We start from the raw sequence: 27,571 nt of genomic DNA, 5'->3' as shown, positions 1-27,571 counted from the left end.
CTTTCCAGTTAAATGAAACGAGCTTCTTAAAAATTGTAACCCGCTTAGAACTGCAAGGTAATAGCAGGAGAAAACCAATTTACCATTACCATTACTGCCAGTTACTGTTATTGAAGATCAGTTACCACTCTAGAATGGAGTACCAAACATTCCTACAGCATACACTGCCAGTTATGGTTATGGAAGATCAGTTACAGTTCTAGAATGCAGTACCAAACAGTCCTTTAGCATACACTGCCAGTTACTGTTATGGAAGATCAGTAACCAGTTTAGAATGACAAACCAAACAGTCCTACAGTGTACACTGCCAGTTACTGTTATGAAAGATCAGTTACAGTTCTAGAATGGAGTACCAAAGAGTCCTACAGCATACACTGCCAGTTACGGTTATGGAAGATCAGTAACCAGTTTAGAATGGCGTACCAAACAGTCCTACAGTGTACACTGCCAGTTACGGTTATGGAAGATCAGTAACAGTTCTAGAATGGAGTACCAACAGGCCTACAGCATACACTGCCAGTTACGGTTATGGAATATCAGTAACAGTTCTAGAACAGAGTACCAAACAGTCCTTTAGCATACACTGCCAGTTACTGTTATGGAAGATCAGTAACCAGTTTAGAATGACATACCAAACAGTCCTACAGTGTACACTGCCAGTTACTGTTATGAAAGATCAGTTACAGTTCTAGAATGGAGTACCAAAGAGTCCTACAGCATACACTGCCAGTTACGGTTATGGAAGATCAGTAACCAGTTTAGAATGGCGTACCAAACAGTCCTACAGTGTACACTGCCAGTTACGGTTATGGAAGATCAGTTACAGTTCTAGAATGGAGAACCAAACAGTCCTCCAGCACACACTGCCAATTACCATGATAGAAGATCAGTAACCACTCTAGAATGGAGTACCAGACATTCCTATAGCATACACTGCCAGTTACTATTATTGAAGATCAGTTACCACTTTAGAATGGAGTACCAAACATTCCTACAGCATACACTGCCAGTTGCTGTTATATTTATTTATTGCATTTGTATCCCACATTTTCCCACCTTTTTGCGGGCTCAGTGTGGCTTATTATAGAAGATCAGTAAACGCTTAAGAATGGAGTGCCAAATATTACTAGAGCATACACTGCCAGTTGCTGATATGTAACATCAGTAACTGCTCTAGAATGAAGTACCAAACATTCCTACAGCATACACTGCCAGTTACAGTTATGGAACATCGGTAACAGTTCTAGAATGGAGTACCAAACAATCCTATAGCATACCTACAGCATACAGTGCCAGTTATGGAAGGTTAATAACCACTTTAGAATGGAGTACCAAACACTCCTACAGCATACACTGCCAGTTACTGTTATGGAATATCAGTAACAGTTCTATAACAGAGTACCAAATAATCCTACACCATGCACTGCTAGTTACAGTTATGGAACATCAGTAACAGTTCTAGAATGCAGTTCCAAACAGGCCTACAGCATACACTGCCAGTTACGGTTATGGAAGATCAGTAACAGTTCTAGAATGGGGTACCAAACAGACCTACAACATACACTGCCAGTTGCTGTTATGTAATATCAGTAACAACTTTAGAATGGAGTACCAAACATTCCTACAGCATACTTATAGCATGCACTTCCAGTTACTGTTATGGAAGATCAGTAACCGCCCTAGAATGGAGCATCAAACAGTCCTACAGCATACAATGCCAGTTACTAGAATGGAGTACCAAACAATCCTACAGCATACACTGCCAGTTACTGTTGAGGAAGTTCAGTAACCACTCTAGAATGGAGTACCAAACATTCTTCCAGCATACACTGCCAGTTACTGTTGAGGAAGTTCAGTAACCAGTCTAGAGTGGAGTACCAAACATTCCTACAGCATATATTGCCAATTATGGTTGTGGAAGGTCAGTAACCACTTTAGAATGGAGTACCAAACATTCCTACAGTATACACTGCCAGTTACGGTTATGGAAGATCAGTTCTAGAGTGGAGTACCAAACAGTATAGCACACACTGCCAGTTACTGTTATGGAAAATCAGTAACAGTTATAGAATGGAGTACCAAACAATCTTACAGCATACACTTCCAGTTACTGTTGAGAAAGTTCAGTAACCACTCTAGAATGGAGTACCAATCATTCCTACAGCATACATTACCAGTTATGGTTGTGGAAGTCAGTAATCACTTTTGAATGCAGTACTAAACATTCCTACAGCATACACTGCCAGTTACTGCTATGGAAGATCAGTAACCACTCTAGAATGGAGTATCAGACATTCCTACAGCATACCTACAACATACCTACAGCATACACTGCCAGTTATGGTTATGGAAGGTCAATAACCACTTTAGAATGGAGCATCAAATGTTCCTACAGCATACATTGCCAGTTACTGTTATGGAAGATCAGTAACCGCTTTAGAATTGAGTACCAAGCATTCCTACAGCATACACTGCCAGTTACAGTTATGGAAGATCTTTAACAGTCCTAGAATGCAGTACCAAACAGGCCTACAGCATACACTGCCAGTTACTGCAATAGAAGATCAGTAACCACTCTAGAATGGAGTACCAGACATTCCTACAGCATACCTACAGCATACACTGCCAGTCAGTGGCATTCCTAGGTCGGCTGCCACCCGGGGCGGATCGCCGCTGCGCACCCCCCCCCCCCTGGGTGCAGCACAACACCCCCCCGGCACATCAACACCCCCCTTGGCAGCATCAACACACACACACACCCCGGCAGCATCAACACACACACACCCCACGGCGCATCAACACACACACACCCCCGGCGCATCAACACCCCCTCCCCCAGCGCATCAACATACCCTGCATCAACACACGCTGCTGGAGGGGTGTTGGGAGCAGCCGCGCGGCTGTCAGCTCCGCTGGCTCCCTCTGCCTCGGAACAGGAAGTAACCTGTTCCAGAGCAGAGGGAGCAGGGAACCAGCGGAGCCGACAGGCGCATGACTGCTCTCTGCACCCCTCCAGCAGCGTGCACCCGGGGCGGACCGCCCCACCCTTGGTACGCCACTGCTGCCAGTTATGGTTATGGAAGGTCAGTAACCACTTTAGAATGGAGCATCAATTGTTCCTACAGCATACACTGCCAGTTACTGTTATGGAAGATCAGTAACAGTTCTAGAACAGAGTATCAAACAATCCTACAGCATACACTGCCAGTTACGGTTATGGAAGATCAGCAGCAGTTCTAGAATGGAGAACCAAACATTCCTACAGCATACACTGCCAGTTACTGTTATGGAAGATCAGTAACAGTTTTAGAGTGGAGTACCAAACAGTATAGCATACACTGCCAGTTACTGTTATGGAAGATCAGTAACAGTTCTAGAATGGAGTATTAAACAATCTTACAGCATACACTGCCAGTTACTGTTGAGGAAGTTCAGTAACTGCTCTGGGATGGAGTACCAAACATTCCTACAGCATACACTGCCAGGCACAGCTATGGAAGGTCAGTAACTCCTCTAAGTCTGTAGGTAGTATGGGAAAGAGTAACCTAATGGTTAGTGTAGTGAGCTTTGATCCTTGAGACCTGGGTTCATTTCCCACTACAGTTCCTTTTGACCTTGGGCAAGTCATTTAACCCTCCATTGCCCCAGGTAGAAAAGCTTAGACTTTGAACCCTCTAGGGACAGAGAAAGTACCTGCTTATAATGTGTACAGTGCTGTGTACATCTATTAGTGCTATAGAAATGATTAGTAGTAGCACAGAATGGTCTTGTCTGTACTATACTATGAAATGTCACTGATGTCGCTGCTTTGTGTAATGTTAAGCTTATATACTGCATGCCTAGTCCATTAAAGGACCACCAAATTTGTGTACCACAATTTTAAAAAATGCACAATGACAGTCAACTACTCCTCGCAGTACACATCACATAAATACATAAACTCATAAGCAAATAATGCAGAATAAAAGTATATTACGTCTAGAAAGCAATAGCAGAATAAACTGAGAAACTACTCCCTTAGCCATTCCTGAAGAAAATGCCTCAGGTTTGTGTTTCCTAGAAACAGGCACCCTTTATCTGTGACTCATTTTTTAGTGGAAGTGCTGTCGGCTGGAGCTGACCTGAACTCCCAGACCTCTGAATCACAACACGGCATATGAGTTAAAGCAACCTCTGTATTTACTTCTTATACATCCAACATCAGTATTAAATGCTCTTCTGGATCATAATCGTGCTTTTGAAAAGAGGAGTAAAAGCCCTAATTTGCTTCAGATTATTATTACCCTGTCCAACAAAGTGGGAGACATGCTCCTGGGACTGGCCAGACTCAGGGGTGCTTCTGAGGGAGGCAGTGCAGAAAGCCCAGAGTATAGGGGAAGGATAGAGTCTGACACCAGTCTCAAAGGGGTATCTGCTGACAGACCTGGAATTATTGCTGTAGGAAGATATGCTAAAATACTGGGGGTAGGGGGGGGTGTTGTCTCTTGTTTCATGGGGAAGCAGGGGATCTTGGATGCAACATTCATTTAGAAATTAAAACAAGAATGCCATAGCCTGATAACAAGAAAATGAGTTCAAAGAGATGCTATCCAGTAACAGGCAATATTTTCCTAAAGTGACTGAGGCCCCAATACACAAAGCTTACCGTGCTTGCAATGTTTGCTTTAGACTGGTTGTAGCAAGTCTAAAGCAAACGTTACTTAGCATCTAATGCACAAAGGGATTCTGTGTGGCTTTAACCATTCACCATAGCAGCTACCGATAAACCAATGCAAATGTCCAATCCACTAAGATAGGATGGGATGACTTCCCTATGAGGAAAGGCTGAAGCGTCTAGGGCTTTTCAGCTTGGAGAAAAGACGGCTGAGGGGAGATATGATAGAGGTCTATAAAATAATGAGTGGAGTGAAATGGGTAGACGTGAATTGTTATTTGTTTACTCTTTCCAAAAATACTAGGACTAGGGGGCACACAATCAAGCTACAAAGTAGTAAATTTAATACGACTTAGAGAAAATCTTTCTTCACTCAACATGTAATTAAACTCTGGAATTTGTTGCCAGAGAGTGTGGTAAAGACGGTTAGCTTAGCAGGGTTTAAAAAAGGTCTGGCTGGTTTCCTAAAGGAAAAGTCCATAGACCATTACTAAATTGAGTTGGGGAAAGTGCACTACTTATTTCTGGGATAAGCATCACAAACTTTATTGAACTTTTTCGGGATCTTGCCAGGTATTTGTGACCTGAATTGGCCACTGTTGGAAACAGGATGTTGGGCTTGATGGACCTTTGGTCTGTCCTAGTGTGGCAATACTTATGTACAATGAGCTCATTAGTATTAAAGTGAGTATTCTGTGCAATACACAGAAAGGAGCGCCTACCTTTAATGTGCAAATTTTCCTGTCAGGTCTGGAGCAACTTCTGGGAGGAGCAGTCTGCTTACATTTTTCAATAGCATTGAAATAGGAGGGGAGGAGCAAAACAGTGTGGGAGAGCAGAAAACAGCTTAGAGGGGACGGAGAAATAGAAACAGACAGCCAATCAGCTGCGGAAAGCCCCTATGATGTCAGCTGGGGCCTTTCAGCAAGCAGGAGCAGCCTGGGAGAGCAAGTAAGGTGCAGGAGAAAGGTGGAGCGAGCCAGCATCAGAGCACTGCGGGGGGGGGGGGGGGGGGGGGAAAGGAGAGAGTGCAGCAGTGGGACAAAATGATTCCTCGGCATGCGCTGAACATGGACACTTACCAAGAGACTGTTCTGCGCATGTGCTAGGCACTTTCCCTACTGAGCTGCTTGCAGAATTTCCATGCATCTTATTTGCATGCAATTTCCTTTGAGCATTGGTCGCTGTTTCAAAATCGATAAGTTCAACAGCAGATGTAAACATACACTGTGTTTAATGGCAACTTTTGTGCATCTGAGCCTCGGTGATTAATGGCAGAAGTTTGTAGGATTATTAAAGTCCTGACCTGATGACGTATTTGCATCTGACAAATTACCTAAGTAATTCCACGTACCTGTACTTGCATTTATAAGGATTGCCCAACACTTGAGTGTCTGTTATCTTAGTGTGTGACACTTAAGTGGGTATCAGTTAAGCATGGCATCACTTAAGCAACTGCGCCATTTAAGTGTGTGTTATTTCACTTGGCTGATGGTGAAACTGAGTGCACTTCTTGTTTTCCTGAGTTTCCTTGGGAGGGTGGTAGTGTCCTGGAATTCAAAGCATGGCCTACTCTTTTTCACCTTGTGTGTGGGAGGGGGAGGGGATTATTCCAGCTGCCTTTGACTGCCTCGTACAGAGGTCCTTTTACTAAGCCTGCGCTAGTAAAACGTGGCCTGTGCTAGTGTGGGCGAGTGTTTTGGGCATGCACTGGGCCATTTTTATTTTTACTGCAGCTGGGAAAAGGGGCTTTTTTAATTTATAGAAATCTTTATTAAGTATTGAGAGACAAAACATAATAAACATCAAGCCACAAACGGCTACTTAAGCAAGTACAATACAACAGAAGAGGAACAAAGCCGCCAATAAACATTAACAATAAGCATATAACTCTCAAACCAAGAACACTAAACGCACATGTACTTCTAAGAAAAACCCAAAAACCCTCTCCCCTCAAAGCCCCTCCCCCCCTCTCCACAATCCCGAGCTTCCATCAGGAGCAGTGTTTCAAGAAAGGATCCCGAATAGCTTCCCACTTGGTCAGAGTGTGGCAACAATTTGCCCAGAGTCTCTCCATTTCACATATATACCATAACTTATTTAACCAAGGAAAGTACCAAAGGTGATTTCCATTGAGCAGCCAAAGTGACCCTAGCCACTGACAGAGCATGGCGTACCAGTAAAGGCTGCGATTTAGTAAGGCCAGGAGGACTCAATGGGAAAAGAAAATATTCAGGTGCCCACGTTATAGGTTTAGACAGCTAACTCCGTAGTCTATGTTGAATTGCCTTCCAGAAAGCCTGTACCTTTATACATGACCACCACAGATGACCCATAGTTCCTATCTGACCGGGAAATGGGTGTTCACTGAAAATAAAACTAGCGGGTGCCTAATTATGCCCTGAGTCCTTACTGCCACCCATTGACCTAGCGGTAATGGCCCCTGTTGTAAAAAATAGAACATTTTTTTCTAACGCAGGATTCAGCGCCTGTCAAACTCAGAATTACCGCTGGGTACACATGCCAGCCTAGCAGTAGTGCTAATTTGGCATGCGCTGCCCACATTAGCCCCTCCTATGCCTTAGTAAAAGGGCCCCACCCTTTGCTACCCAATCTGACCCTCTTGCTCACAACTCACAGTCCCCTCGGTTTCCTTAGTCTTCTCACTCAGCCTTACAGTAGCTTCAGTCCCATCATTCATTCAGTCTCTCTTCTCCCTCCTGAAATTCGTAGTTCTTTCAAATCTTCTTACTTTCTTGCCTTCCTGTCTTCACGTTTCTTCCCCTCCCCCTAAATCAATCATTCAGTTGAGCACTCAAATATCACACAGTGAAATAATACACTCTTAACTGATGCACATTTAAATGTCAAAGTTGTTATAGAGGGGCATTTTCAATATGATGTCTATATCGAACTTTGGATGTTTTGCAGAATCTAAATGCATAACGTCTATCTTTTTTTTTTCAGAATTGGCCACCTGCTAGATGGTTTTGTGCTCTGTGCGTTTATCTTTTTGGTCCATTAAAAAAAACACAAATCCAAGTCCAAAATGTACAAAACGAAGCCATTGGGATGTAGGAGAAGCCAGTAATAGTAGTAGACTGGCCACACAGACATCCCAGGAGAGCAATGAGACACCCTAAGGGGCACTGCTGTGGACTTCATGTAAAACCTCCAATGTACACATCTCACCATTACCCCCTTATTTTGTCTGCTGAGCCCACAAAACCCACCGCCCCCACCTATACACCACTACAATAGCCCTTATAGGTGAAGGGGTCACCTATATGTGGGTACAGTAAGTTTTGGGGGAGTGTGGGAAGGCTCACACTTTCCACCACAAGTGTGACAGGTAGAGTAAGGTATGGGTCTGGGTCTCCTCTACAGCCCACTGCACTGACTACTCCAGGGACCTACTTGCTGCACTAATAGAATTGGCTATAACAGTACTTACCAGCCTCTATGACAGTGTCAGATGTTATAGCCAATTCTATTAGTGCACCTCTTTGGGGGGGGGGAGGGGGTCAGTGACCATTGGGGGAGCAAGGGAGGTAATCTGATTTGCTGTGGCATTCCTAGGGCGGCTGACACCCGGGGTGGATCGCCGATGCGCCCCCCCCCCTGGCGAAACAACACCTCCCCCCAGCGAAACGACACCCCCCTGGGTGCATTTTTACCTGCTGGGGGGGTGTCACGTGCCCGGGGGGTGTCGTTTCGCTGGAGGGAGGTGTATCACCAGGGGGCAGAGGGAGCATGGAACGAGCGGCGCCGACAGGCGCATGGCACCCCCCCAGCGGCGTGCACCCGGGACGGACCGCACCCCCCCCTAGGAACGCCACTGCTGATTTGTATATAATGGAGGCAGTGTATGCAAATCAAGTTCATGCATATTCATTGTGGATATCCTGAAAATCTGACTGGCAAGGGATACTCTAGGACAGGACTTGGGAAACAATGATTTAGGGCACCTTTTTGTGTCTTATTCATTCTAAAAACGGGTCTAGATCAAAACAAGTTTTAGCCTTAGACGTTTTCGTTTTGTTCCATTGTGGCTATAAAACATCCAACTGTTAGGAACACCCAAAGTCCACCCCCAAAATGCCCCCAACACCCCCTCTTGTGATTTGCACGCATTGCAGATGAATTCCATAGATAAACATCTGCAAAACAGGTTTTGAAAATACCAATTTGGACGTTTTGAGAAGAAATATATCCAAATACTGCTTTGACACTTTTTAGATGTTTTTCTCTTTTGAAAAATGAGACCCTAAGTGTCACTTACTAAAATGACGGACACTCAGGTGACTTAGAAGTGTTTATAAGAATTTGGTAACCCTTCTCAACAGGACCACTTTGTTGGCTTTATTTTAACTAACTTTAATTTAATTTTGACAGATGGGCTTCCGATTACACTTCTGCACTCTGAGTAGCTCTCTCCAGATGCATAGGAGCCAGAGCTGTGGGTGCTTGAGCACCCCCCAATACTGAGCAAACTCCTTATCAGTATCCAGGGAGGGGTCATTTCCATTGAGTTTAGTATCCCCAATCACTTTGAAAAGTTGGCTCCCTCCTATGTTGAGATGGTATTGATCTCTGTTTAGTGGATGTCAGCATGGTCTCCAGAATAAGTACGTAAGTACATAAGTAATGCCACACTGGGAAAAGACCAAAGGTCCATCGAGCCCAGCATCCTGTCCCCGACAGTGACCAATCCATGTCAAGGGCACCTGGCAAGCAACCCAAATGTACAAACATTTTATACAAGTTATTCCCGAAATTGTGGATTTTTCCCAAGTCCATTTAGTAGCGGTCTATGGACTTGTCCTTTAGGAAACTGTCCACAGCTATATCAATCTCAAAGAAACGAAAGGAAATAAATTAGGTTACTGAGAAACCCATTTCATCATTACCCACTACAAAAAAAAGACACTTTCTAATTCAGATCAATGGTCACTTGTACAGATGCAAACTGTCCGACCCAGTGCTTACAGTTCTCCATATAATAATTAAGGGGGTTTACTGAATTCTCTGTTTTTAGCATGAAAAAATTAGGACAATCAATTCAAACTGAATCCTCCAGATCTAGCCAGACTAATCAGAGATACAAACAGACCTCGCTTGCATTTGGGTTTCATGAATTTCACCCACACACCATGTGTTCATGAAAGCAAAGAAAGATTTCTGCTGCCTGCTGTTCTACAGCCCAGGGATTTGATGTTGTCTTAATGAGAAGTGTCTTCATAAAATCCGTGGTTGTAGCCTTTCTCTCCTCCCGCACTTTTGTGGGCTACCATGGAACACATTTCACTAATTAATTAGAGCAAAGTTCGCATGCTCAGCTTTCCGATGTAAAGCATAATCTGCTCCATTCCTTCCCTCCAATTTCAGAGGCAATGCAGAAAGAATATACTGTGGAGATCTTCTGCTCGGTTACTGGAGATAAGAGATGCTTAAAGCCTTACTCAACCCTAGAATTTGTTTATATAAGATTTCATTACATTTTTTTAAAATATGAAAACAATCCGTTTGCAATCACAGGCACAAGTTCAAAAGTAAGATTTGAGGACGAAGAAAGCAGCATGTGCCCCTTGCATTAGCTTTAGACATACATAGTAACATAGTAACATAGTAGATGACGGCAGAAAAAGACCTGCATGGTCCATCTAGTCTGCCCAAGATAAACTCATATCTTGAATTTGTACCTGTCTTTTTCAGGGCACAGACCGTATAAGTCTGCCCAGCAGTATTTCCCGCCTCCCAACCACCAGTCCCGTCTCCCATCACCGGCTCTGGTACAGACTGTATAAGTCTGCCCTCCCCTATCCTAGCCTCCCAACCACCAACCCCTCTTCCTCCCACCTGCTCCGCGGTTTAATTTATTTACACCTTTCCATCCCAAAATGAGGTCTTGGAAAGGAGTTCAGGAGGGCAGTTTTGAGAATATGGTCTATGTGATGCAAGGAACTGGGTGACGAGATCAAAAAGGTAAAAATCCAAGCTTAGCTAACACTAAATATCTTCCGAGCAATTAGTGCCCACAATGGGGGGAGGGGCAATAAAAAGGGTTCAGTAACTGTTTTTGTAACTATTTCTATTATTTTGGTTTCCTAACTCGCTATATTTTGTGTTATGGCCGCCCCCCCCCCCCCCAAGAAAAAAATTCTCTGCCGGCACTCATGTGTCCTGGCCGGGGCCGGGCCCGGGCCCCTGCTCCCTCCCTTCCTCAGTGTATTCTCTTAGACAAGATAGGAAAGAAGTTTGAGCTATAAGCAACCGATACATATGAAAAAGAATGACGGCACAGTAGTAGTTCTTAGGGATTAGACACATGAGGGTTATGCCTAGGCAGCAGTTCTTAAATCTGCCTAGTTTTCCCTGATCTTTTGCATTTCTGTGAAAATTTATTGCTTCCAGAAGATAGTAGCTTGAATACTATCTAGATTGTTCGAACCTCATCCTCTAGCTACTTACATTCACCCTTGCTGTCTTAATAAAACAATTTCAGGTTTCCCATTGAATTCTTAAAATAATTTCTACTTTTCAGAAAATTGTAGATTCTCTTTGGAGTAAAATTATTGTACAAGACGAACATGCCCTCTGGAGTAAAATAGTTAAAAAGAAAAAAAAAACATAAAAGGGGGTTTAAGAAGGGAGTTAAACTACACATTCAAAAAACATTTTTTTAAATTATTTAGTATGTGACTTTTTTGGGAGGTGGGGGCGGGAAAGAGAGGGAATTTTCCAAAAACTCCTAAAATGAATAATGTTTTACTTCAGCAAAGGTAAGTTTTTCAAGTACTTGTATTGCTTTTAAGAACATTGTAGTCAGTTTGAATGTTGGTTTACACGTATATCGAGTGGAGGAGTAGTTAGTGGTTAGTGCAGCAGACTCTGATTCTGGGGAACTGGGTTCGATTCCCACTGCAGCTCCTTGTGACTCTGGGCAAGTTACTTAACCCTCCATTGCCCCAGGTACAAAATAAGTACCTGAATGTATGTAAACCACTTTGAATGTAGTTGCAAAAACCTGGAAAGGCAGTATATCAAGTGTCTAAAGTATATCAAGTGTGCCATTAACAAGATTCCATTCACAATCTCAAAGAGTAGCAACATTCCATGTAGAACCCCAAAGAATAGCAAGATTCTGGAATCCCAAGGAGTGGAAGAGTAGCCTAGTGGTTGCTACTATTTGAGATTCTACATGGAATGTTGCTAGTGGTGGTTAGTGCAGCAGACTTTGATCCTGGGGAACTGGGTTCAATTCCCCAGCTCCTTGTGATTCTGGGTAAGTCACTTAACCCCCCCCCCCCCCCCCCCCCCCCCATTGCCCCAGGTACAAAATAAGTACCTGAATATATGTAAACCACTTTGAATGTAGTTGCAAAATACCACAGAAAGGCGGTATATCAAGTCCCATTTCCTTTTCCTTAAAGTGCTACTGACGAGGGTAAACAGCGATAATAAATACTAATTCGGCAATGAAAATAAAGTTCAAGTAGCTTTTACCACTTTCCTTCTGAATGATTATTAAGGAAAACTAAGAAAACCTGAGCTCTGCAGAAGTTGTCAGCAGCTCTAGGAGTGTGTAGGAAGTGTGAAGCGTTAGTCGTCCGTGTGGGCATTGTTATATAGCAAGAGCTCTCCAGGGTGCTGAAGAGACCGCTCTCCAGGGTGCTGAAGAGACTCCTCTCCCGGAGCTTTGGTGGAGCTCTGTAGGTTTGGCTGGGTTCCGTGTGTAGAAATACATTTCGGTCACTATGGCTATTTTCACAGGATGCAGCTTCGTAGTACATTTCAATGAGCTCATCTCAACATCCATAAATAAGACAAGTAAAATAGTTTTGCATTTTGGCCAGAGGCAATCACTAATCTCTGAACTACAATTTCGATTACAGGACACCTAATCCTCATTATGAATGTGCGTTGGCTGATGAAGCGTTTAAAGACTCTAAAATGTGACAGTGGTCTTTAAGCAGTTACTATCTCACTGGACTCTTCATTTAGGAAATTAAAAAAGAAAGTACACTAGAAATAAAAACACGGGAAACGGAGAAACTTAGTGGTACTTAAAGTACAATAAACATATATCAGCCAATCAGATGCGTTCATGCCTTTGCTTTATGGTAGCATAGTAAATGACGGCAAAAAAAACCCCAGTATGTTCCCTTCAGTCTGCCCAATAGCCATGTATCTATTATCACTAAGAGATGCCTGAAGTTAAAAGGCAAAACAGGAAATATTTTTCCTTTTTCCGTGTTTCTACCGTTAAATAACAGATCAAATCGTCTGTTTTTGCTGTTCCTATACTCAATGTCAGTGAAGCACAAATAGTGTCCCTCACAACACATTATCAATGGCAACACTTACCAAAGAGTTACCTGATTCAGCTGTACAGCGCTGCGTACGTCTAGTAGCGCTATAGAAATGATGAGTAGCAGTAGTAGTAGTGGTTCTAGTTTGAAAGGACTTGGTTTAAATCAACATAAGCATCCTATTAGATAAAAGTTGGGTTTTTTTTCACGCAGTTACAAAACAAAAATTTTAAAAATTAGCATTTCAAAAGATGCATCACCTGCATAGAACAGGATTCCATCCACATTTTCGTCTATTTTTCTTACTGGGCAATTTATAGGAAAGGGTGTTACCCATCCTAAAGTTTTGAAATACTAGATTAATTCCGTAGACCATGTCATAGCTCTATTTTTCTGCCTAAAAAGATGTGCTTATGTCAAACAATAAAGAAACGAGGGAAATAAACACCCCATAAGTTGTTTCTAACTACATTCTAGAACTTCACTTCCTATTAATGCCTCCTCGAAGAGAGAGAGAGTAAAAGAAAACCGAAAGGAAATGGCCTTATCTTGAATCTGTCTTGCCCTTTCTACATTATTCATGCCAAACATGATTTCACAAATAGAGAGTGTGCAGAGCTTTTACTGCTTTTTTGATATCTGCTGTGTAGGGAAAAAAAAGAAAAGAAAGTCAGATTCATTCTTTACTATACGGGGCTATACTTCCATAAAATAGCCATATAACTGACTACCTGAATGTCATCGTCATTGGTAAAAGACAGGCCTCAGAAGAACTTCAAGGGAGCAGCCTGCGTTTCACAGAAAACAAATTAACTTAGTATAATTTAGACTTTGCTTTAATTTTTCAGTACTGCTCCCTATCAACTTCTGTTAATTTTGCAGTCGAGTGCAGTCAGTCAAGTCATACATTTCTGGTCTTCATAGGTGCCTGATCCTCCATACATTTTAAGTTATTGTTATGGATGGCAAATAGCCGATTTCCAATGTTTAGATTTGATAATATATTATAGGTTTGATTAGTTGTCCCTGTTGTCATTGCTTTTATTAGGTTTATTTCCACTATTTAATTAGTTATGTTTTTGTAACATGCTTTGAACTGGTTTTAGCTAGAAAATATTGAATATGAATTTCAAATTAAAGCTTGTGATCTGTGTAGGGGAGGTCAGTTATTTAAGGTCCACATTGATTGCCTGTCTAAATCTTGCTTACACTGAGTCTACATTTTCATTGAATGTGATTAAAAAATATATTTTGGTTCTTATTGGTCAGGGCTAGGAGTTACTCTACTGAAAAATATATGTTGGCAACCCCACAGCTCAGAATTGTAGTTGCCATAATGGTCAGAGAGAAAATTGGATACCTTTTGTAAGTAATAATATATGTTATAGGTTCAACAGTTATCTCAAATAGAGAGCCCACCTAATGGCAAAACTCTGACACAGCATCATCTCTGGAGGAGTCTTGTGTTGGGTCAATCAGAGATATCATTGTCCCACATCACAAGAAAAGTGTGTCTTGGCCCTTCCATTTTTAGCTGAATGGAGAAAAGCCTAGGACACAAAGGCCTACATGTCAAGGTAAAGGGATGGAGAAAACATGCCCCAGGTCCTATAAAAAGGGCAAACAGTGTGTAGTGGTTCATTAGATTTTTCTTTCAAGATGCTACAGCTTGTTTTTCTTGTCTGCCTGCATATGAACATAAACTTTCTCCTTACTCTTAGGTATTAGGAGACAGCTAAGGGGTAGCCCTACTAGTAAAGAACAAATTGAACCAAAGAGTTACCTGGTTCCAGTTTGATGTTTGATGCCATTTCTGGCAGGTTATTATTATTATTATTTGTTGCATTTGTATCCCACATCTTTGCAGGCTCAATGTGGCTTACAATACATTATGGATAGTGGAATAGAGAAAAGAGTATACATTTGATGTTACAGAAGGATATTGGGTTACATGGTAATGGAATACATGATAGTAATATAACAGAAGGCATTATTAACATTTCTGGGTATATGTGGGAGTTTCACAGTTTTGGTCTTTGTGGTATATCTTGTCGAAGAGATGGAATGTGTGGGATGATTTTTTAGCATTCCTGGATGGTAGGTCTATCAGGTCTGACATGTAGGCTGGGGCATCACCATGGATGATTTTATGTACTAGGGTACGTACTTTGAACCCTAAAGGTTCATGAAGACTACTGACTTGTCCCTGCCTCTCTGTCTTGAAGAGTGTTCCCAGGCTCCCAGGATTGGAAAAGCGGCCCAGAGCTTCCAATTACCCGGTGTGTGTCCCAGTGTAATATAGCTACTTCATGTGTATCACCTTCCTTCATTGCCTGATCACTGTATTTCTTTTATCGAGATTAAGGTCTGAGATCAAAAGTCAATCCTAATGAGGACTCAGAATTTTATAAGGAGAAAAGAGAGATCTAGAAATAGAAGCTGAACTTATTTTCAGACGGGTCAGAGCCAAGAAATGAATTGCTTTGGTTGTCCACTTCAAATATTAACCTGTTTAATTTGGCACCGTATGTTCAAGTAGGAATGTTCCGTATAAGATGCCATTTGAGGTAAGAAAATGTATCTTTGTTGTTGTATATCACAGTGGTACTTACAAGATAAGTGGTGTCTTTCTAAGACACAGAGGTGAAGCTGGAGGCAGCACCCTTATTTTGGGAAACAAACTAGTCCTACCAGACAAGCTCTGCTATGAACATGTCAGTCTTTCCAGTGATGCTGGAAAACTGGAGGCATCTTGCTCCCTTTTCAGGAACACTGTACTATGCAATCGTGGTTGGAAATTGAATTTAGAACACCTTTCAAGCCTCCTCAGTCTCAGATGGAAAAGGAAAATACAACTGAAATAAGACACAAAGGAAAACAAGTGGCACGTGTTTTATTAACAAAGACCCAAAAACGCTGACACCTCAGAAGGACTTCATGGGAATATGAGCAGCTATTCTCAGACCTGAGTGTAAAATCAAAATATATGTTTGGTAAAGGCGAAGTGGCCAAAGTATAGTCAGCCTTACCACAAATAGTTGGGTTTTTTTTTTTCAATATTGAGTAGCCCAGCGCTATGGTTAGTTCAGTCTATATTATACCATTAGTAAACTGTTTACTGATTTCTACTTGTCTGTACGCAGGTTGAGCCCTAGGAGCAGTGGAAATGAGTGGCTAGTGACTAGTCAGGTCTAAGGTGCCCCAGGGCTGCAGCAGGACCTCTCCCCACTTCAGAAGTGACAGGAGGAGGCAGGGCTGTAGTAAAGCTACACACGAGGTTAGGTATCACACCCCAGACCCTGCAGCCACCTATTTAACTCTGGGGCAACTGGATTCCCAGTCTCTGCGCTTTAAATTAAGCGCGTAAGTGATGGCTTTGGACTTGGCTTCTCCTGGCTGCCTTTTACCTGCGTCAGGCTTAGTTGTAGCTTTTCTCCATCCCTTCTAGCCTAGACAGCCTCCCCCTCCCGATTGCTGCTCCTGCTGCCTGGCAATGAAATCCGAAAGCCCCGGGGAACTCAGGGCTACCTGTGGCAACCGAAGATTTGCGTTACTGTGTGTCAGAAAATTGCTCCTTGGTGCCAGCTGAACTGCAGAGAAGGCGCAGGGCGGTGGATGACAAGAGGAGGAGGAGGAGAAGGAGGAGGAACACGCATGCAAGGCCCTTACCTCCATCCGAGTAGGTCTCCGTCCCGTAGCCGTCTTGTAGCCCGTTGCTCCAGGTTCCTTCGTACTTGGCTCCGTTGCCCGTGCATTCTCGGACCCCATAGCGACCTTTAAATCCGTGGGTCCACTCGCCTTTGTAAACCCATTTGCCTTTGCTTTCCACCCCGATGCCATGTCGCTTGCCTTGAGCCCAAGTGCCCTGGAAGGTGTTGCCACTAGGCCAGGTGTAGATGCCAAGCACTTCGAAGCCATGGCTCCAGGAGCCCGTGTACTCGCCTTGACCCTTTGGGCCAGTACAGATTCCGTGGCCATGAGCTTTGCCGTCTTCCCAGCCTCCACAGTAGGAGCCCCCATCATCAAAATTAAACCTTCCCCCACTGGACATGCATGTAATTAGGCTTGCAAATCCTCCCCAAAAACGACAAGAAGAAGCGAGGGGTCGCCACAATTCAAGACGATTTCGTTTTCTCCTGATGGTTCATCGTGTCTCTTGGCCAGTGCAAAATGGACCTGCTCAGGGGGTGGGGGGGGGGAAAAAGCAGGCAGCAGAACCGGGCCAGCACCTCCTGGATCTCCGGCGCACCTAAACCATCCAAGGCAAAAGCCTTCAGGCGATCAGATCAGACCCATCTCTGGCTTCTGAGCTCTTTCCGGAGGCTGAGCCGACCACCCCCACATTAGAGGGGCAGGGACTGGCAAGCTAGATGCAGGAGTCGTGGATCAGCAATGCAGTGTCTCTCCCTCTCTCTCTCTCTCGCTCTCTCCTCCTACTCTCCCCCCCCCCCCCCCCCCTTCTCTCTCTCTCTCACACACACACACACCTCACCCATACAATTAAACAACCAATTCGATTCTCCAGTGCAAAGCTCACTCCACTGGCATTAATAGGCATAGCCTGCCTTCATGCTCCAGGAAATGCAAGCTTTTGCAAGGTGCATCTGGAGGGCTTGATGCCTTTTTCTCTTCATTTATGCATGGGTTGTGGGAGGCAGGAGCTCCTTTTGGCCTGCATCATGAAGGATTACCTTGTTAACTTCTTGTTTTGGGGTTGTTGTTTTTTTTTTTTTTGAACGTTCGTAAATCTTGCTTATCAAGGAGGCTAGATCCAAGGCTGTCTGCTCTCCTCTTTCTCTGGCTTGGATTTAAAGAGACAGGGACTGCGTATTTATGATGTGAAGGTTTCCAGGACAGGGGGCTCTCTGTCCCCTCCCCAGAGAGAAGAAGCTAATCTCACTGGAAGAGGTCAGAGGGCTGACCTCCTCCTCTTTCCCTCAGGTTGTCAGATATGTATATAGAATTATCTGAAGAAGTATTAACCTTACAGTCCCGAATCCAGTGGGTCTCTGTAATTATTCAGACCCCATATGTGTGTGTTACTCTAAGGGGAATTCCGCACAAAAAATGTTGAAAATTCTGTGCGATTCTGATTATTTGTATTTGGGGTGGGGGGGGGGGATCAAGCTTCCCCGGGCCTGAAATCCCCCCTGTCTTTTCCCTGTTCAGACTCCCAACTCCCTAGTTCCCTCTAACTGGAGTAATTGAGTTCTCTTTCCTTCTATCTCCCAGCAAGATCCCAAATTTAGTCTGTCCCCAAGGTCTTCCCCCACAGGCAATACACTCACTTCTCCTTCTTTCTTCCCAGACACATACCCCACCTCTCATTCTTCCTACCCCCCCCCCCCCAGGAACTTACTCCACCTCTTTCTCCTCTACCCTTCTCATTGGTACATCCTCCTCTGCCCCACCTCCCAACCCTATTGCATACACACAGTCTGGCTCCCCCCCCCCCCAGGAACTTACTCCACCTCTTTCTCCTCTACCCTTCTCATTGGTACATCCTCCTCTGCCCCACCTCCCAACCCTATTGCATACACACAGTCTGGCTCCCCCCCCCCCCATGGCACACACACACTGCCCATTTCCCATCCCCATGGCACTCACCGCATCTTGCAATGCCCCCTTCCTATCCTCATGGCAGTAACTCAACCTTGAAATGCGCCTCCACCCACCAAGCCACGCATTAAGCCTTACTCTCTCTCTCTATCCCCCCCCCCCCCCCCCCCATGGCACTCAGCTTGTTCCAGCGACCCTCACCCCTCTGAACTACTTATCCCGCATGAACATGGTTTTCCCTTGCCTCTTCCCCCTCCATGCCCCAATCATGGTATGAAGAGGAGGAGGAGGAGGAGGAGGTGTATAGCTGCACATCAGGCCACACCCCCTCCTCTGCCAGCCTAAGCCCAGCTGTTCATTTGAACCATGCCAACATCTGTGCAGCCCTGCAGCTGGATCTAAATTCTCTTCTTGCCATATGATCTCTGCAGGGGAGGGGGAGATAGATTCAGGAGAACTGTTGATGCCCAGTTGCCTTTACAGAATTCTGTGTAGGTGAGGGACAAGTTGTGCAGAATTCCCCCAGAAGTAAAGTGTGTGTGAAGGTCAAAATGAGTTTGAGAAGTGGTGTTTTATCTGCATCTACGCATTCCAGAAATGCATGCATGCAATTGGCATCCTCTAATACTTTTTTTATTTACATGTAATCCACGCCAAATTCTTATATGTCAGTTAATGCAGAAAGATTATTAAAGATGTATAAATTGTGCCTCCCTAACACAACTTTTTAATTTTTCATCCAATCTATATATGCCTAGGTGCCTAATAATGCCCTTTTTTCTCTCATTGTCTCCTTCTAATGTCTCTATGTTGTTGTCCCACTGCTATACTACTAAGGATATTTGAATGTCTCACACAACTCTGTTCAATGTAATCCATAACCTAGTCGTAACAAATGTATGTCTATTATTCAAGTCTTATTGTAAGCCACACTGAGCCCGCAAATAGGTGGGAAAATGTGGGATACAAATACAACAAATAAATAAATAAATAAACTTTTTAATTTTTCATCCAATCCACATGTTTTCAGGACATGCTGGGAGCCAAGAGGAATCAATCAGACAGATTTTCTTTTCCAGTCATAAGTACATAACTGGGAAAGACCAAAGGTCCATCAAGCCCAGCATCCTGTTTCCAACAGTGGCCAATCCAGATCACAAATACCTGTGATCTGGATTAGCCACTGTTGGAAACAGTCATGTAGAGGCTGAGCAAATTTCGGTTTTGGTTTCAGATTCGGCACTGAAACCAGCCCAGAATTTGGGGTTCATGGCATTTTCAGCTGAAACCACAAACTCTCTCCCCCCCCCCCCCCTTCATGATCACTTTCAGCCCCCATCAGAAGATGGGACTGCTGGCAGTAGCTCCCCCTCCCCCTCCTGAGACCCTCCAGCAGCAGCTCATCTCCCGCCCAAGTCCACCCTCCTGGCAGCAGCCCCCTCCTGGGTCTACCTTCTCATTGGTAGGAAGTGGGCACAGGAGTGTCCTCACTTGGTCCTGTTCCTGCACACAGCTGGCCAGAAAATGGCATCATGGACTTCCAGCGGTAGTCCTGTACTCACTACCTACTGACAAAAAGGTAGGTCTAGGAGGGGGCTTCTATGGGGGGGGGGGGGTTGAGAGGGGGGAGTTGCTGCCAGGGGGGGGCTCGAGAGGGGGGCACTGCCACCAGTAGAAGGGCTCAAGAGGAGGGAGCTACCACCATTTGTGGATCCAGGCCCAGGCCTGGTGGAGGGCAGTTTTGTTTTCGGCTTTGATTTCTACCAAAACCAAGCAGCCAATTTCAGTCATAGATTCAATTTTTGCAGAAACTGAAGATCCTGGTTTTGGTTGGGCTCTAGATTTGTGTGTTCACCTAGAGGGTGTGCGTGCATTCTACAAAGCAGACAGCACTGGCGCTGGGGCAGATGCAGAAAGCCACATGGTAGAGCCTCGTGCAGCTGTCCGAGTGCATGGCTTCTACAGCGAGTGTAATACCATAGCATGCAGAAAGCTAAGTATTGTGAGAACCCTCCAAGGGTGCTTGAGGCAGGAGTTGGGGGAAGCGGTAGAAGGGCCCTATACCCTCTGGGGAATCTTCACTACAGGTCCCAGAAGTCCCAGTACCCTGGGGGTGGAGTTCCTGGAAGGCAGGGATTGACTGACGCTGAAAGAGCCTTTTACCTTTCCCTGGACCTGTTTCCTTCTCTGCATTGCTATGGAATACTTAATAACCTGAAGCCTAATATTCAAAATAATTTAAACGGCAAGAAGAGGCTCCTGGCTGTTTAAATCGCTTGTCCGGTGGTTACAGGGTATTTTCCGATAGTGCCACAGAAAATGCCCAGTTAGCACCCAAGCCAAAACTGGTTACTTGGGGAGGGGCATTCTATGGGTGAAGTCGGCACTTAACCGGTTAAAGTTAATCACATAACTAGGACTGTATAAAAGGCGGTTCTATCTTTATGCGCTTATTTATAGACAAATGACAAATATCATACTTAGGGGCCCTTTTACAAATGCACATCAAACAGTGGGCTGGCCGGGGTAGAGTGGGCGTGTTTATTGGACATACACTGGACTGGTGCATCTCTGCGTTTACCGCCAGCTGATTTCTACCATGAGCTAAGTGATTTCACAGTGAGAATCCTGAAAGGTAACTTTAAAACCATACAAGAACGTAAGACCTTTGAAGTCAGAATGATTGAATATTTTAACACCCAACAGAAAGGACTTAACAAGGATCTGGGGTTCCTAACCCATTATAAACCATAAAGCTGTATGTCTCTGTTGATCACCCCACCCCTCACCTATCCACACCAGGGGCGTAGCTACGGGTGGGCCTGGGTGGGCCCAGGCCCACCCAGTTTTGTTTCAGGCCCATCCAGAGTTCCTCGCCGTGTCTCCTCGCTGGCTCACCTTCTCCCACCCCCACCATAGCGCCGCCTCCCACCCCTGCGGCAGCGCTTGTAATTTGCTCGGCGACGGCGCTGCCTCACAGCTGCAGACGCGGCGTGATGTCCTGCTCCGGGGCCTTCCCTCTGCCGTGCTGATTCAACTTCCTGTTTACGCAGAACGGAACGCACGCGGCAAAGGGAAGGTCCCAGAGCAGGTCGGAGGAGGCGGGACGATCGAAAGCGTCGAATTTGAAGGTAGGAGGACGCGGGAGCGCAGCGGGAAATTTGAAATGAGGGAGAGACGTCGGATTGTGGCGGGAGCAGGGAAGGAAAGACGCTGGATTAAGAATGGGGAGATTTGATGGACTGGATAATGGAAGAGGGATCGCTGAAGTATGTGCAAATTGCAAGTGCTGCAGCGGGGGTGGGAGACTATGAGGTGCAGGGGGATGCAGCACCGATAGTGTTGAATACAAGCACTGGGGGGGGGGGGAGAGTGAGGAAGACAGTGGTCTCTGCTGGCACTGCAAGGGAAGGGAGATTTCTGGATGTGTGTTGGGGGGGGGGGGGTAAGACAATGGGGAGCTAGCCCTGCAAGGGGAGGGGGGCAGGGGCTGAAGGGAAAGCTGATGGCCCTGCAAGGGGAGTGGGCTGAAGGGAAGGGAGAGGTGCTAGACTTGTGAGGGGCAGGGGGTTGGAGAGAACGGAAGGGAGAGAGGTACTGGACTTGCAGGGGGAAGGTTGGAGGGAAGGGGAGATGTGGTGGAATTGCAGGGGGGGTTGGAGGGAAAGGGGAGATGTGCTGGATATGCTGAGAGTTGAAATGAAGGGGAGAGGTGCTGGACATGTAGGGGGGCTGGATGAAAGGGAGAGAGGTGCTGGGCATGTAGGGGGGGCTGGAAGAGAGGTGCTGGATATGCAGGGGATAGCTGAAGGGAAAGGAGAGAGATGTGGACCTGCAAGGAGGGTTGGAGCAAAGAGAGAAAGGTGCTAGACCTAAGGGAGGGGTTAGAGAGAAGGATGCTGGCCAAGGGAATAAAGGAAGAGGGAGTCAAATGCTGAACCCACAATGGGAGAAAGAGCCAGATGCATAAGGGGAAGGAAAGAGAGAGAAAGAGAAGCTGGTTGGGGTGGGATCAGAGAGGAGAGGAACACATTGGTGTGGAGGAGGGAGAAAGGGGACATAGGGAGGTGTACAGATACAGAAGGGAGATGATGGGCATTAGGTGGGAGTATGGGGAAAGGCACACAAATGTGAGATACTGTATGGGGATGGCAATGGCATATGGGCACAGAGGGGGCAATGCCTGACAAGGGGGGGAGGCAGGGGCGTAGCCAGACACCCAATTTTGGGTGGGCCTGGGCCCAAGATGGGTGGGCAGAAGTACTCCGCAAGTGATTTGGTATCTCCCTCTCTCAACTGCATGCCATATGCTCCTTCATACATCAGCTCCTCCCCTGCATACCTTTTAAATAGCAGATTTTCACCGACAGCGAGCAGCAACTATTACACACTGCTCATGTTGGCCTCACAGCCTTCCCTCTGATGTAACTTCCTGTTTCCACATAGGCAGGAATACATCAGCGGGAAGGCTGTGGGGCTGGTGCGAGCAGTATGTATCAGTCGCTGCTCACTGCAGGCATCTGGTATTTACAAGGTATGCAGGAGGGACAGTTGTTGGGAGTTTTCGGCTGGTGGGGCTTGGGGAATCCCTGCCAGCCACATCATAGATATGCTGCTACTGGGTGGGCCTGAGCCCAAAATGGGTGGGCCTGGGCCCACCCAAGCCCACCCTTGGCTACGCCACTGTAGCGAAGAATACATTATCATCGTTATTGTCATTATCATCTGCATGAAGCAGTGGTGTCTAATTCATCACTTGCATCTTCATCTTCATTTTGTTATCATCGTCATATTGTCCAATTACAAAGAAGGCTTTCACAAAGTTGGAATCATCGACCGTTGTTGTTCTAACAATTTTTTATCTGATGACAAACTCTGTCTGAATATCTTCAAGAACTGATGCAAGAATGTCAAATGTGTGGGAACCCTTCAGTCTTAAGGCTAGACCAACAGACTTCCTGTCCAAGGATTATCAATCCAGTGGACACTCACGCCAATGTAAAATTTTCCATGGGATGACTAGCAGTCTGTTGTGGTGGCGAAACACATGTCTCTTCACCAAGAATTGCAACCAGCTTCATCACCGCTTTAAAGTAACCCAATTCACCACTGTTCCATTTAACTGGAGACTAGAAACCAATTCAACAATCACAGGCAACTCATTATAGGCTATATTCACTGAACAGCATAATTTACACTGGGGTCCTTTTACCAAGCTGTGGGAAAAGGGCCCTGTGCTAGTGGCAGGGGCCATTTTTCCCATGTGCCAGGGCCCTTTTTACCGCAGCGGGTAAAAGACCCCAGGCACACATGGCCATGCGGCAACAGAACACTTACTGAAAGGCCATGTGACGGGGAGCCCTTACCGCCACCCACCTAGGTGGTGATAAGGGCTCCTGCTCTAACCCAGTGGTAACTGGGCAGCGCACAGTGATGCCCGATTACTGACGGGTTACCGCCATGCAAGCCATTTCTGTGGGGTTTCTTTTTCCCCCGGAAATGGCACACACTCAGGGTGGGACTACCGCTGGCGGCCGCGTTGGGCTGGCAGTAGTTCCGGAAGAGTGAGCGGTAAGTCCACATTGGGTTTACCGCCGCTCTATAAAAGGGCCCCACTGTTTGTGTGACAGCAAAATCCTGCTCCCAGTTTTGCTTTTTCATTTGGTTTACTGAGGAATCATTACATCTCACTTCCACTTTTACTTTTAACTGCAAGCATCAGATGTAACTGAGTAAAAACTGGCAAACTTATTATTTGGGATCTTGCCAGGTATGTGTGACCTGGATTGGCCACTGTTGGAAACAGGATGCTGGGCTTGATGGACCTTTGGTCTTCCCCAGTATGGCAATGCTTATGTACTTATGTACTTGGGATTCTGAATGGAATGTTGCTTCTCTTTGGGGTTCTATATGGAATGTTGCATGGAATGTTGCTACACTTTGAAATTCTGCATGGAATCTTGTTATTCTTTAGAATTCTAGAATCTTGCTACTCTTTGGGGTTCTACATGGAATGTTGCTACTCTTTGGGTTTCTGCCAGGTATTTGTGACCTGGATTGGCCACTGTTGGAAACAGGATGCTGGGCTTGATGGACCTTTGGTCTGTCCCAGTATGGCAATACTTATGTGCTTGGGATTCTGAATGGAATCTTGCTATTCTTTGGGATTCTACGTGGAATGTTGCTACACTTTGAAATTCTGCATGGAATCTTGTTATTCTTTAGAATTCTAGAATCTTGCTACTCTTTGGGGTTCTACATGGAATGTTGCTACTCTTTGGGTTTCTGCCAGGTATTTGTGACCTGGATTGGCCACTGTTGGAAACAGGATGCTGGGCTTGATGGACCTTTGGTCTTCCCCAGTATGGCAATACTTATGTACTTATTACTTCAGTAAAAGTAACAAATGTTAACCTGTACTTCTTTACAAGTAAAAGTAATATAACTTTTACTTAAGTACAGTAACTAGTTACATTTACTTAGTTACTATCCAACACTGGCTCTCAGGACAAATGCCGATACTATTTGTCCTGAGAGCTGATGGCCGTCTGAATTATTTCAGTCCCTGAAGCAGATTACTGGAACCTTAATAAAAGGTCATGTTCTTCAATACATACATACCTGCTGCTAAGCTCAGAGGTGACCCTGACAGGACCAGTAGTGAGCTGGAGCACAGCTGGAAAACAGCTGGGACATGCTTGCAGAAGGGTTGGAAAAATTGGGAAAGGGGGCAACGTACGATTGGGTGATGATTCTGCTGGGGGACAGAGTCTGTGTCAAAGAATGTATGCAAAAATTGTGGGTTTCAAAAATGGTGCTTGGGAAGGAGTAGAGGGAGAATAAGGAGGAACTCAAGGTGAAAGGGATGGAAGAGAGAAGACTAATATGGGGCTTTCTAAGCCTGTCCTCTTGACACTACAGTTGGTTGGATTTTTAGGATATCCACACCGAATATGAACGAGATAAATGTACATTTACTAGGTCTTCAATGTATGTAAATTTATCTCATGAAAATTCATTGCTAATATTTTGAAACCTTGATCTGGTTTGGCAGTACCAGTAGGTGGACTAGACATCTGTGTGAGGCAGTTGGCTTCAGGAGGCAGCAGTGAAAAACATGCATTTCCAGTAGTAGACCTTTGAACACTTGTGTGTGCATATTTAAGGTCTGCTCCATCCCAATTCCTGCCCCTTCTGACAGGAAGTCTGCATCAAGGGGTAGACCATGAATATTCACACTGCTCATTGGCCTGCTGCCAAACCACTTCTTCTTTTGGTACTTGTATGGAGGTAGGATGGGGCAGCAGTGGTGGCAGGGGAAGGGAGATAGGGAAAGAAAGAGAAAATGGACACCTTTGAGAGAATAAAGAAGGAAAGAGATGGTAGAGAGGGGTAGGGAAGAGGAGATACTGGCCATATGGAAGGGGAAAGGAGGGGGGTAGTGTCTTGAGCCACCTGAGGGGATGGAAAGAAGGAAGTAGATGCCTGGGTGCTACAACATATTGTATGGTGCTATAAAATAAGTACTATTAGTATTAATAATCGCAATGGAAATGCACAATAAACTGTAAAATCAAATAAGATTGACCAATAAATCCTGTGAAGTAGGAAAGGGGCAGGGCCTTCCAGCTTAATTAGAATTAGGGGTGGGACATGCACCACGATCCTTCTTTTGAAATTACCCATTGGTTTTCCTCTTGCTTTAGACCAGCCATTGCAGTGACAGTCCTTCCGTGGGGCTATGAAGTAGGATTCCTTCCAGAACTCTGCAACCACAGGTCCTGAATTACTTCTACTACTGCTTGTCATTCCTATAGTATTACTACATGTATTCAGCATTACTTTTTTTGTTGTTGTTGTTAATAGTCTTTATTGGCAAGAGAAATACACAAGTGTAGCCATGATCAAACTGTATCAATAAAAATAGACTACATCAACAAACATATATCAGCAAACATCAAACATAGAGGTCTCCCAGCTCAAACCCCCATCTATAAATGGTTATACAACATAGTACGTTAGCTATGAGACCTCAGCTGCCAACATGACTTGCCTTATTCTCTTGCACCAATTTTCATTTTCTCCCCACCCCTTCCACCCTCCCCTCCTCCCCCCCCTTCCCTCCGGAGACTTACTACATGGAATGACCAATTACCCAACTGGTGTTATTGTTCAAGTGTCCTCGTGCTGGTTAGCTTTGAGATATACTCGTAGCTTCAGCATTACTAAGCGGCGGTAAGCCCAACGCGGGCCACTCGCTAAACCAGAAGTACTGCCGGGCTATCACAACAGCCCAGTGGTAGTTCTTACCCACCCCCAGCAGGCGCCATTCCAGCACTATTTTTCTTTTGTAGCACCAGTGTTTATCCGGCGGTAATCGAGCAGTGTCACATGCGGCCCAATTACTGCCGGGCAGGGGCGTAGCTATGGGTGGGCCTGGGTGGGCCCAGGCCCACCCAATTTCAGCTCAGGCCCGCCCACCCAAGCGCCCACACACTGCGTACCACGTCGCGGTCAGGGCGGCTCAGCTGATCTCTCCTCAGTCCACCTACCTTCGGCTCGGCGGCGGCACTGAAAAATGAACTTGCAGCAGCAGCAAGTCCCATCGCGGCCGCGCAGCGCGTCGTAGTTGTTCCCTCCATCCATCCTACGCAGTAGCGCCGTAGCGGTATCGTATAATGACGTGGCTCTGGGTGTCCTCCACCGTGCCAGCAGTAGCTGGAGGAGCTATTGGGCCTTCCCAGGCTCGCTTAATCAGCTTTCAGTTGAGCCCCCTTCCCCTAGGCCTCAGCCCTCTCCTGCAGCCACAAACAGGTCAAGCACAGGAGCTAGCAGCACACAGAGCACAATCTACAGTGCTCTGAGTCATCTGTCACTACGTGCACACAAGTGTATGGTGTGTATAAGAATTTCGAAAACTGAAGCCCAACTGCCCAGGTAAAAAAAAAAATATATATATATATATATATATATACTGTATATATTTTTTTTTAATATTATATACAATGTAATGCTTGTGGTGGGCTTCTGGGTGGGGGTGACTCTT

The 27,571-nt window shown here is 45.3% G+C and overlaps 1 protein-coding gene across 2 annotated transcripts in view; it reads right to left on the bottom strand.

Moving 5' to 3' along the window:
• JPH3 (junctophilin 3) overlaps window positions 1-17,017 on the bottom strand; it is a 209,199-nt gene extending 192,182 nt beyond the window's left edge. For both annotated transcript variants that reach the window (XM_030204565.1, XM_030204566.1), the window contains exon 1: window positions 16,636-17,017. In XM_030204565.1, the coding sequence (XP_030060425.1) occupies window positions 16,636-17,017 (382 nt within the window). The remainder of the gene's footprint in view (window positions 1-16,635) is intronic.
• Window positions 17,018-27,571: the final 10,554 nt, after the last annotated feature.

This window comes from Microcaecilia unicolor, chromosome 5 (genome assembly GCF_901765095.1).
Source record: "Microcaecilia unicolor chromosome 5, aMicUni1.1, whole genome shotgun sequence".
Classification (NCBI taxonomy): Eukaryota; Metazoa; Chordata; class Amphibia; order Gymnophiona; family Siphonopidae; genus Microcaecilia; species Microcaecilia unicolor.
This window is presented reverse-complemented; position numbering and strand designations above follow the sequence as displayed.